The sequence below is a fragment of the Bos mutus genome, chromosome 4 (genome assembly GCF_027580195.1).
Source record: "Bos mutus isolate GX-2022 chromosome 4, NWIPB_WYAK_1.1, whole genome shotgun sequence".
Lineage (NCBI taxonomy): Eukaryota > Metazoa > Chordata > Mammalia > Artiodactyla > Bovidae > Bos > Bos mutus.
Window position 1 is genome coordinate 12,083,355 of NC_091620.1, and position 12,564 is coordinate 12,095,918.

At 48.7% G+C, this 12,564-nt stretch overlaps 1 protein-coding gene across 2 annotated transcripts in view; it reads left to right on the forward strand.

Annotated features, from left to right (window-relative positions):
- CLCN1 (chloride voltage-gated channel 1) overlaps nucleotides 1-12,504 on the forward strand; it is a 37,478-nt gene extending 24,974 nt beyond the window's left edge. The window contains exons 15-23 of one of the 2 annotated variants that reach the window (XM_070369057.1): nucleotides 679-892; nucleotides 1,142-1,275; nucleotides 5,060-5,301; nucleotides 5,591-5,702; nucleotides 6,047-6,126; nucleotides 6,369-6,407; nucleotides 10,307-10,411; nucleotides 10,509-10,595; nucleotides 11,110-12,504. In XM_070369057.1, the coding sequence (XP_070225158.1) occupies nucleotides 679-892; nucleotides 1,142-1,275; nucleotides 5,060-5,301; nucleotides 5,591-5,702; nucleotides 6,047-6,126; nucleotides 6,369-6,407; nucleotides 10,307-10,411; nucleotides 10,509-10,595; nucleotides 11,110-11,481 (1,385 nt within the window). In that variant the 3' untranslated portion in view covers nucleotides 11,482-12,504. The remainder of the gene's footprint in view (nucleotides 1-678; nucleotides 893-1,141; nucleotides 1,276-5,059; nucleotides 5,302-5,590; nucleotides 5,703-6,046; nucleotides 6,127-6,368; nucleotides 6,408-10,306; nucleotides 10,412-10,508; nucleotides 10,596-11,109) is intronic. The other variant, XM_070369058.1, reaches the window with a different exon arrangement.
- The last annotated feature ends 60 nt before the right edge of the window (nucleotides 12,505-12,564 follow it).

Here is a 12,564-nt window from a genome sequence, read left to right on the forward strand (position 1 = left end):
CCCAGCATCTTTTCTCATAGCATATCTTCCCAAGTTTAAATAAGAAATAAAGTTCATGTACTAGGGACTCTTTGGCTGATGGGAAATCATAACCAAAAACAAGTAAGACAGATTCTATCTTCAAAGAGCTTATGGAATCATAATGTTTTAGATCTGCAAGGGCCTTAGAACTTATCTAATGACCCCTTTCGCCTTAGAGATGAGAGAATGGGGTTCCAGATGGATTAAGTTCTTCTCATACCATTGAGAGATAGAATCAGGATCTCATTGCTCCAAGCCCACAGCACGATTCTTGGGTTTTGAATCTGCTCATAAATTGTTGGCATCAGAACCTGAGGCCCAAAATAAATGCTGTAAATGGGTTTTTAAAAATGCTCAGTTAAGAGTGATCCAATTGTTTAAAAGCAAGGAACAGATAGCACATCACTATATTTTATAAATGAAAATTTGGACACACAAAATTTTTTAAGTTGCCAAAGGTCGTAGAATGAGATCAAAATGATTTTCTAACAGCTCAGCATTCTAGCCCCTACTTGACACAGGGTCATCTCAGGAGTGCTGGCACTGCCCAGGGTCACATCCTCACCCTGTGTCACACCCATCACCGCCCCCTCTACGTAGCCACCATGCCAGGAAAGGCAGCCCTAACGCAGGGTGCACATCTGTGTCTGATTCCAGGAGCAGCAGCACTGACTGGCGCGGTGTCCCACACAGTCTCCACAGCCGTGATTTGCTTCGAACTAACGGGTCAGATTGCGCACATCCTACCCATGATGGTGGCTGTTATCTTGGCCAACATGGTGGCTCAGAGCCTGCAGCCCTCCCTTTACGACAGCATCATCCAGGTCAAGAAGCTACCCTACTTGCCTGACCTTGGTTGGAACCAGCTCAGGTCAGGGGCACCAGCTGGAATTAGTTCAGATCTGATGGGGTGGGGGTGGGAGGTTCTGAGATTGAGAATGAGGTTAGGGTTGATGTCTGGATGCACTGCTTTTTTTACTTATTTTTATATTCCCGTGTACTTAATAATTTTAAGAGTGATCAAATGCATGGTGAAAACCTCATGGGAGGAGTGGAAGGGACAACCAAGGACAGGCACATATGGTGGGGCTAACCTCCCCGGTGCTTTCTCCCTCCATAGCAAATTTACAATCTTTGTTGAGGACATCATGGTACGGGATGTGAAGTTTGTTTCAGCTTCCTGCACATACGGGGAGTTGCGAAACCTGCTCCAGACCACCACAGTCAAGACTTTACCACTGGTTGAATCGAAAGGTCAGTGGGAGGGAAGGAAGCAGATTCCTGGGCTAGTGACCTGAACAAAGGCGCCACAGAAGTGCAGGCAGTACTGGGGTGAGCGCTTGTCTGTAGGGGCCACCCAGTCTGCTACAGGCCACCTGGCCCCTGCTCCTTAGCGAACATGATCCATCATCTTCAAGGAAGGAAAAGCACAGACCACAATGCAGGAAGACAGTTAAAAATCCAGTGAAAGAAATACAGTTGATTCTCATTATTCCTTGTAGTTATGTTCTAAAAACTTGCCATGAACACTGAATTAGGGATACTGTGCTTACGAACCTTGTAGTTCAGCTGGCAAAGAATCTGCCCTCAATGCGGGAGACCTGCGTTCGATCCCTGGCTTGGGAAGATCCCCTGGAGAAGGGAAAGGCTACCCACTCCAGTACTCTGGCCTGGAGAATTCCATGGACTGTGTAATCCATGGGGTCGTAAACAGTCGGACACAACTGAGCGACTTTCACTTCACTGAACCATTGCTCCCAAAGGAAATTCAAGGTGAAGTTCCTGCAAGCCTCTGGTCACATTTTCTTCAAGTAGTCAAAGCAGCTGGCGAAGACAATGGCACCCCACTTCAGTACTCTTGCCTGGAAAATCCCATGGACGGAGGAGCCTGGTGGGCTGCAGTCCATGGAGTCGAGAAGAGTCGGACACCACTGAGCGACCTCACTTTCACTTTTCACTTTCATGCATTGGAGAAGGAAATGGCAACCCACTCCAGTGTTCTTGCCTGGGGAATCCCAGGATGGGGGAGCCTGGTGGGCTGCCGTCTATGAGGTCACACAGAGTCAGATACGACTGAAGCGACTTAGCAGCAGCAGCAGCCAAAGCAGCATACACTTGTCTTAAATGGGTTTCTCCTTGCGTGTGTGCTAAGTTGCTTCAGTCATGTCTGACTCTTTGTGACCCTGTGGACTGTAGCCTGCCAGGCTCCTCTGTCCATGGGATTCTCCAGGCAAGAATACTGGAGTGGGTTGCCATGCCCTCCTCCAGGGGATCTTCCTGACCCAGGGATTGAACCCATGTCTCTTACGTCTCCTTCATTGGCAGGCGAGTTCTTTACTAGTGCCACCTGGGAAGCCCTGTGTTTCTCCTTAAAGACAACTTATTTCATGTCTGTTGTTAATTCATTAACTTGGAACTCAGCACGACCAACAGCACGATAGCTCATGGCTAAATAAAGCTTATCTAACACATGTATTTTCTCCATAAGGCACATCAAAGCCTTCTTGCTTGGGGTCAATTGTAAACAACAAAATCACCATCATGAAACACAAGAATATAAAAATCATGGCATTCAATGGATCATGAAAGGAACACTTGTGAAGCTAGAGAAAAAAAAAAAGGCAGCGTTTCACTCTGTTCAGACTCAACTGGGAACATGTGTGTGGGGCAGCTCAGATCTTTTGCTGCTTTACATGTGCTGTGAATGATGGGGAAAGCACAGCATGTATTGATTTTGGGTTACAAATATACTTGAGCCAGTGGGTGAATTCACAAATAGGTAATGGTAGTGGTTTAGTTTCTAAATCGTGTCTGGCTCTTGCAACCTCATAGGCTGTAGCTCACCAGACTCCTCTGTCCCTGGGATTCTCCAGGCAAGAATACTGGAATGGGTTGCCATTTCCTTCTCCAGGGAATCTTCCTGACCTAGGGATTGAACCTGGGTCTCCTGCATTGTAGGTGGATGCTTTACTGACTGAGCCATCAGGGAAGCCTTCACAAATAGGGAATCTGTGAATAATGAGGCTCAGCTGTAAATCTTACACCCCCTGAGGTGGCTGTCTTTGCCCCATAGCTAAATGACAGCTGTTCTTTAATACCCAATTTAAGGAGCAGATGAGACTGTTCCATGCGAAGGAGTAAACATCTTTGATAAGTAGTGATTTCACCTCCTTCACCATCCTTTCTGCCCACCTCTGACACTTAATCTTGCTTCGTATTACTTCTTACTGTGGTTTCTATATCCATGTCTTATCTTCTTCACTAGATTCGGTATCCTTTGAGGGCTGAGACTATAACATCTGTCTCCCTCAGACTTCTTCCTTATAGGTATTTACCAGATATTAAATAAATAGTTGTCTAATGTTTGAATTAGTGTAATGGAATCATAGGGCCATTTGAAGCCATTTAAATTGTCAGTTCTAATTTTAGATGATTAGAATATCCAAATTACCTTAGTTTTAATATTTTCCCAAACCCCAAATGCCTTTCAGTGGCCTCTAAAGCAGTGGCTCCTCATTGGAACAGGGATACGGCTGGTGGGTTGCAGGGTTTTAATAGTAATGACTAATTCTTAACAGTGGTAAAGAACCTGCCTGCCAATGCAGAAGACATAAGAGATGCAGGTTCTATCCCTGGGTCAGGAAGAACCCCTGGAGGAGGGCACAGCAACCCACTCTATTATTCTTGTCTGGAGAATTCCATGGACAGAAGAGCCTGGCGGGCTACAGTCCTTAGGATCTTACAGTCAGACAGGACTGAAGCGACTCAGCACAGCACACAGCATGAGACTAACAGAAAGATTTATCTCAATAACACTGCCTTAATCTTGGGCTTCTCAGGCAGTGCTCGTGGTAAAGAACCTGCCTGCCAATTCAGGAGATGTAAGAGACATGGGAGTCTATCCAAAAGATGTGGGTTTGATCCCTGGGTCAGGAAGATGCCCTGGAGGAGAGCGCATGGCAACCCACTCCAGTATTCTTGCCCCGGAAATCCCATGGACAGAGGATCTTGGCAGGCTATAGTTCACAGGGTTGCAAAGAGTCTGAAGTGACTTAGCATGCATACAATCTTATGGCCTTAGAATGCAATGAAAATGTTAATGATAGTAATGGAATTCTAATAAATATAAAAGAACTTTTCCTGGAAAAGGAGGCATTATGTCTATGCCTAGAAGGACCCAGAGTATTTTAGTGATTAAACATCAGATATCCTGGTGGCCTTTTTTCAAAGTATTGGGTTGGCCAAAAAGTTCATTTGGGTTTTTCCATAAGATGATACGGGCTTCCCTAGTGACACAGATGGTAAGAATCTGCCTGCAATTCTGGAGGCCTGGGTTCAGTCCCTAGATTGAGAAGATCTCCTGGAGGAGGGCCTGGCATCCCACTCCAGTATTCTTGCCTGGAGACTCCCATGGACAGAGGAGCCTGGCAGGCTACAGTCCATGAGGTCACAAAGAGTCGGACACAACTGAGCGACTAAGCATAGCACACAGCACATAAGATGATACAGAAAACCCAAACAAACTTTTTAACCAGCCCAATATAGTCCCATCTCAGTGTGAATGGCTTTTAACATGTCTTCTTTTGGAGACAGGGTTGATGAGCCTATTTTAATACCTAGTTCACCTGTTTGCAAACTGTCTATGTAAGGGCTGCATCAAAATAAGTACAAATTAGCACCAGTTAATATACTCTCATGGAGAAGGAAATAGCAACCCACTCCATTATTCTTGCCTGGGAAATCCCACGGACAGGGGAGCCTGGTGGGCTATAGTCCATGGGGTCCCAAAGAGTCGGACACGACTAAGTGACTAAACAGTAATAATGTACTCTCAATTGGGTCCCTAAGTGCTAAATGGGTGAAATAAAAAGGACTGAGTGAGGTCAATCCTGAAAGACTTTGAAAATGAGTTTTTAGGAAGAGAGGGTAAGAGCTGAAAAGAGTCGGGAGCTGAACTGAGTCCCTGACTCCATCCTGCGGAGAGAGGGGCCAAGGGGGTGATCGAGCTACCCTCAGGCCAAGCCTGGGTCTCCCCTAGATTCAATGATCCTGCTGGGCTCCGTGGAGCGGTCAGAACTTCAGTCCCTCCTGCAGCGTCACCTGTGTCCCGAGCGAAGGCTGCGGTTGGCCCAGGACATGGCGAGGAAGCTGTCCGAGCTGCCCTTCGACGGGAAGGTGCGGCCGGCTAGGGGGCGCTCTGGTGTCTGGCCCCAGGGTCGACCCGAGTCCTTTGCCTTTGTGGATGAAGATGCAGATGAGGATCTCTATGGGAAGCCCGAGGTAAGAAGGCTGGGAAGGGTCAGGGGAGCAGGACAGATGGGGCAAAGGGAAAACAGGAAGAGAGAGGATTGATGATGATCATTGACAAAGTCTAAGACATCAGTGCCCCTGTGTCCAGGGACTGAAGATGAGGTTGCAAATTTTGGAGCCACGAGAACCCAGAGAGCTTTGAGGACTTCTGAACTGGAAAGAACAAGGGTGTTAGATAGGTTTCCCAGGACACCAGCTGGTACAGACAGGACGAGGTAGCCTCTTCTCTAGGACTGAGAATTTTTACTTTTCTCTCCAGATGCCTCCTCTTCATCCTTCTCACCCCCTTCCTACTGATCCACTGCCCCCCGAAGAGCCCAATGGGCCCCTGCCCAGCCACAAACAGCAGCTAGAAGCACTGGAGTCTACAGGTAAAGATTCTCCCATCATGCACCTCACCCTTGCCTCACACCTTGTGGGTTGTCTCTGCGTGCTCCTCAACCTAAGGGCTGCTATTATGAGGAGGGATTAGGCCAGGGGATGGTGGGAGGGGATTTCTGTTCTTTGAGTCCAATGTTACTGTCCCAAAGTGGGGGGGGGGGGGCAAGGGCTGGATTAGGAGAGTGGGAAAGGGGAGGTCCTATGGAGGTGAGGCACCTAGAAATGCAGACCTGTTGTGACAAAGTATCAGGACCGCTTGGGGCCCCTAAGCCTTTCCTCCCAGGATGATATTGCTTGGTCTCCATTTCCATCCACTCACCACCACTCCTCTCAGGTCCAAGACCCTCCATCTTTCAGTCCCTGCTTTGCTGCTTGCTAGGCAGAGCTCGCCCCAAAAAGAAGAAAATGACCCAGGTGAGAGAAGATGTGTTGGAGTCAGCAAGGGGGAGTTTGGGAAAGGGAACTTGTCTTTGAGGAGTGAGAAACCCATGATCTTTAGGTGGGAGGGAAGAGGTCCCGCCAGAGAGGAGAAGCTTCATCATATGGAAGGGGTGATGGGATTGAAAGAGGCATCTGTGGCTTGGCCAGGGAGAGGCGGTTATGGTTCTACGAGGAAGGAAAGGGAAGGAACTTGGACTTATGTCTTTCTTCTCTAGGATTCAACGGATTTAGTGGATAACATGTCTCCTGAAGAGGTAAGTAAAGGAAACAGGAAGCTGGGGTGAATCATTTTTCTGTTTTGTTTGGTTTTGCTGGCTATGCTGTGTGTCATGCAGAAATCTTAGTTCCTTGACCAGGGATAGAACTCATGCCACCTGCATTGGAAGCGTGGGGTCTTAACCACTGGATCACCAGGGAATTCCTTGTCTTGTTAAGTGAAGATATTGCTCTTTTTTTTTTTCATTGTGTTGTTGTAAGAATAAGATGTGAAGCTAGGCAGAAGAACACTTTGAGAGGTTGTTAGTGAGGTCTGACTATGGAGTGGTGCTGGGCACATTGCTTGGAGGTGGGGAAACATGGCAGTGTCCTCATGGGGACCAGTGTCATTTCAGGAGAAGGAAGTTTTGACCTCTGTGTTTAGATGGGCCAATGGTGATAGGATGAGCCCTAGAGCTTTGAGACGTTAGGGGTGCTCTGGACCAGGCAGACGCTATGTGGGAAGGATGACACTTACCTGCAGGAAAATGGCACGGGGCAGCCAACTCTTATACAAATGGAGGTGGAAGAACAGCATCCAAACTAAAATGGGGAAATCAGTGCCTGGTGAAGTTACTATGCTAGCTTGATCTGGGCCCTGAGACAGTGGACAATGGGAAGATTCCAGGAAGCGAGACTGGGAAGAACCACAGACTGAGGGCAAATTCCGACAGTGGTGCCTCCTTGGGACAAATGCCTATTTCCGCAAAGAGGTGGCTGTTGAGTCCATGAGAGAGAAAATCAAGCACTTGGGTGGAGCAGGTTGTGCTGAGTGACCAGAACATGGCACACGGAACAGATTGGGAACACATGGCTGAGCTGTACAGATCAGAACTACCCTGGGGTGTGGAGAGACACCAATAAAATCCATTAGCAACCATTCCATTTAGTAAAAGAGAAGGCAAGCTTGCTGCAAAGGCTGAAAGGTAGAGCTTTAAAAGTATGTGGCTGAAATATCAGAGTTTTTAGCCTTCACAACTATATAAGCCAGTTCCCTAATTCCTATTCAACCATCCACCCCTCTCTCTCTCTGAAATTTGACGTTGCCAATGGTTGAACATTTCGAATGTACTAAAAGCCACTTAATTGTACACTTAAAATGGTTCAAATGGTAATTTTCATGGGAAATTTATCTCAATATTAAAATATAAAATTAGATATGCAAAATGAGCAAACAACAAAAAGTATGTAGCTGATAAAATACCATAATGTATATTATCTTCAAAGAAATATCTACTGGATGTCCAGAATATATGCATCCATGCGTGTGTCTAACTCTTTGGAACTCTATGGACTGTAGCCCACCAGGCTCCTCTCTCCATGGGATTTTCAAGGGGAGAATGCCGGAGTGGATTGCCATTTCTTCCTCCAGGGGATCTTCCCGACCCAGGGATCAACCTGACTCTCCTGAATCTCCTGCATTCTTTACCACTGAACCACCTGGAAAATCCCATCCAGAATATATATGTGCTAAAAATTAAAAGTACTCAAGATTGGAGGAGAGGGTGGTTAGTGACAGGAAAGAAAGGCAGGTCTTCCCCTTCTCCCCTTTGTACCCCTCAAGACACACAACATATCTGGATAAATGACCTGAAAAATCAAATGGATAATCACAGATGAAAAAAATTGAACTATTCCTTCTACCCACAAGCAGGAATCAGATGGGTCTTAACTACAATGAAGGAGTGCTTTACTAGGCTGCTGAAACCAATAATACTTTTTTTTTTTTTAATGCACCAAAGAAAGCCACCTAGTCGATCAGTGAGGTTATTTAATAACCACAGGAAATAAAGTGTAACTAGGGATAAAAAGAAGATAGATGATACATTTTTAGCTGATATCTGTCTCAGGGAAGACTTTAAGCAGCTCTCAACTCCCATGAGACCCACCATGACTCTTTCGAAGGATAAGATACAATAGGAGTCAAACTTCAGGATATTTTGAATGTATTTTCAGGCTGGATACAGATGACACCCTTGACAATATCAAGATGACACCTTTGGGAATAGTCAAAGAATTCAATTCTAGGTCACCAGAAGTCTTTGCTATGACTTGTCTAATTCCGCCGCTCTGTTAGGAATACACACCCATTAGAGCCCCGGTTTGTAACTGATGCTGAGCTTTTTAAAGTCGTGGAATCACATCAAACCTAGAGCAGATGAAAACTGGGGTTCCTGGGACATGATGGGCAGTCAAGGTCAGATGCCCACCTCTGTGTAATCTTAAGCATTTAAGGACAAACACTTAGGCACTCTGTTCCTCTGTTTTTCCTCATCTGTAAAATAGAGATAACCATAGGGCAGAGGACTCAAGGAGTGAAGCAATTAGCATAATGCTTGGCGCAGAGAAGTGCTTGGTGCCTGTGCACAGGAAATGGTTCTGCTACTGTTGTTCCCTGAGGACAGGGAAAATGGAACCAGGGAGGCCAGGAAAGATCAGAGCACACTGCAGGATGGCAGCACCAACCAAACCAGTATTGGCAAGGGTCTCGCTCCCTGTCATATAAGTAAACCTTGTCTGCAACATACCTGCTAAGGGTCTTTTCCAATGAGTCAGTTCTTTGCATCCAGTGGCGAAAGTATTGGAGCTTCAGCTTCAGCATCAGTCCTTCCAGGGAATATTCAGGGTTGATTTCTTTTAGGATTGACTGGTTTGATCTCTTTTTTGTCCAAGGGACTCCTGAAAGTTTTCTCTAGCACATTAGGAGGGGACTGAGAGAGGTTACAGAAAATTTAAAATTTGTTTATGAGACCCACAGTGATACTGGATTATTTGGAACCTTGGGGATTTGGGCATGCAAATCTAAAATCCAAAGCTCAGTTGGACTTTTGCCTTATTGCTTTGGTCACAGACAAAGCAATACAATGTAGAACAAACCAACCAAACACACACACAAAAGCAGCTTGTTTGAGTCAACAAAGTGCCATGTGACCCAGAACAGCTCTTTAAATCCAATAAAGTTTTGCCAAGATCTGATTTGTAAAAGGTCAGCCTGCAGGTTTATTAATGACACACAACGATGGATGCTTCACAGCACTCCGGAGGAGTTCAGTCCAGAGCTAAGGCAAGTCTAAGATGGAGCAAGACCCTCGCTGGTTCTCTCAGAGTTTGCTCAGGCTCATGTCCATTGAGTCAGTGATGCCATCCAACCATCTCATCCTCTGTCGCCCCCTTCTCCTCCTGCCTTCTATCTTTCCCAGCATCAGAGTCTTTTCCAAGGAGCTGGCTCTTTGCATCAGGTAGCCAAAACATTGGAGCTTCAGCATCAGTCCTTTCAGTGAATATTCAGGGTTGATTTCCTTTAAGACTGACTGGTTTGATCTCCTTGTAGTGCAGTGGACTCTCAAGAGCCTTCTCCAGCACCACAGTTCAAAAGCATCAGTTATTTGGTGCTCAGCCTTCTCTATGGTCTAGCTCTCACAGCTGTAGGTGACTACTGGAAAAACCATAGCTTTGACTAGATGGACTTTGTTGACAAAGGGATGTCTCTGCTTTTTGATACGCTGTTTAGGTTTGTCATACTTTTTCTTGTAAGGAGTAAGTGTCTTTTAATGTCATGGCTGCAGCCACCGTCCTCAGTGATTTTGGAGCCCAAGAAAATTATAGGAGTAGTAGAAAACAAGACTGGAAAGATGGATGGGGAATAACAAGCGTTTGGGGCACCAGGAAGAAGGGGGCGTGTTTTGAGCACCTGAAGCTGAAGGTTGATTTGGGGCTGGAGGAGGGAGGAGAATTTATTGGGGCAAAGGGAGGTGGGCCAGCGACCTGGAGGAGCTGTGATTGATAGTTTCACAGCCTATTTCAGGATTCTGGGCCAGGGATTGGAGGGCAGTTTGGGATCAAGGATCTGGGGTTTAAGGGGGCTCCAATATTGGGTGACGGCTCTCCTCTCTGGCAGATTGAGGCCTGGGAGCAGGAGCAGCTGGGCCAGCCTGTCTGTTTTGACTCTTGCTGTATTGACCAGTCCCCCTTCCAGCTGGTGGAGCAGACAACTCTGCACAAGGCAAGTCCTTGCCCAACGCCCACCCAGCAGGGCTTCCGGGAGGACGGGAAGGGGTGGGGCCACCATGCTGACCTTACCTAGCACTCTGTCCTCGTAGACCCACACCCTCTTCTCCCTCCTGGGCCTCCACCTTGCTTACGTGACCAGCATGGGGAAGCTGAGGGGTGTGCTGGCCCTGGAGGAGGTAAGAGCGACGTGTCTCCCCGTTGGAGTAGCAGTGGGAGGAAGGGTGAGGTGGGGAGGGGCTGGTTCTAACATCCAGGAGGTGGTCCGGATTTCCCACCTGTTTCTCACGCAGATACTGGAGGGGGTAGGGGGTGGCAGCCCCCCTATATTCTCAGGATGGCATGGGCTTGGAATGGGGGCACAGGGCCTGAGTCACGGTCTCATGGGTGTGCCGTGGTGGAGGGGTGTGAAAGAGCGGGCAGATGGGACGTGGCTGAAGGCGGCCTGGGGGTTGGGGACCGGGCGAAAGAGATCCTGGGTCAGGGCTCTTGAGATTTCACTGCTCTGCAGGTGAGGCTTTTTGTCCATTATGCCCCCGTTTTCCTTTTTCTGTCTTCTCCCTTCGATTCACCCCTGCCTCGCTATACCTTTCCCATTGCTTTTCCTTTGATTGTCCATTTCTCCACTGCTCCTGTCTTGTCTTCTTTCCTTCCCCGTGTCCTACCCTCTCTCCCCTTCCCTGTGCTCCCCAGCTGCAGAAGGCCATTGAGGGACACACCAAGTCTGGGGTGCAGCTCCGCCCCCCTCTTGCCAGCTTCCGGAGTACAACTTCCACTCGGAAGAACACTGGGGTCCCGCTCCCTCCTGCAGAGGGCTGGAGCCTGCCTGAGGATGGAGCTGGGGCCACTGGGGCAGGGGACGTGACCCCTGCCTCCCCAGAGACCCCCGTGCCATCCCCCTTCCCGGAGCGCCCCCTCTCCGGGGCTCCGGCCAAGGCAGAGAGCGAGCTGGAGGAGCTGGAGCTGGTGGAGGGGCCAGGGCCCGAGGAGGAGCTGGCCGACATCCTGCAGGGCCCCAGTCTGCGCTCCACGGACGAGGAGGATGGGGACGAACTGATTCTTTGACCTGCACTTCCTCACGAAGACTGTCCAGGAACCCAGGACAGTGCACACAGGGTGCACGTGTGGGAAAGTGTGCTTCCTAAAGCTGGTGGGCATCACATCAATACATGGCCTCTCCTGGGAGTTTTTAAAAATGTGATCCTTGGAGGAAGAACTGGAATTTGGGCAGGGGGTAGCCTTGGTCAGTCATTTGGGCCTTGCCCTCCCAACCCCAGATAGGCAGTGGATCTGTGTGAAGGGCCCCTGATATTCCATGGGCTTCCTGAGTTTGCCCGTGTGTGGGTGGGGAATACCTGCCTCTCCCCGTGCATCCCCCACAACCCACCCTCCCCCGCCCCCAGTGTTCTTGTCCCAGTGCCTTCCCGGCCTTGCCCATCCTCCCATCAGTTCCCCAGGGGGTGGGTTAAGGGAGACCCAGGATGACTGTGGTCCTGCCTGTGGCATGCTGGAGGAGGAGATGGGACCACCTCATGGCCTCGTGGACTGATGGCCCTTGAATGTACTGGCAAACCATCCACAGCGCCTTCTCTCAGAGCCCTCCACCCTGTCCTCCACTTGCCCGAAGCCACTCCCTGAAATTTGCCTCCAGACTCTATTCTGGCTCCTACTAGAAAGTGACGTTGCTCAGTTGTGTCTGACTCTTTGTAACCCCATGGACTGTAGCCCTACCGGGCTCCTCTGTCCATGGAATTTTCCAGGTGAGAGTACTGGAGTGGGTTGCCATTTCCTTCTCCAGGGGATCTTCCCAACCCAGGGATCGAACCTGGGTCTCCCACACTGCAGGCAGATGCTTTACCATCTGAGCTCCCAGGGTCTGGCCTCAATTTCTCGGGCGGGAAAAGGCCATTCCTACTTCCCTCTCCGTCCTCCATTTAGGCAGTGAGACATGCATACAGAGCCTATTGGGGGAAGAGCCTAGAAGAGGGACGGTCACGGGAAGGCTCTGTGTATGGCTCAACAGTCACGCGGCCCTGATGGATTTATTTTACTCCCTCTGGCATCTCGAATTACAGCTTCCTCACCCTCCGGTTTCCAGGTCACTCCCTCTCCCACTGTCCTCCTTGATCTGTCCTGCCCGAGGGTCAG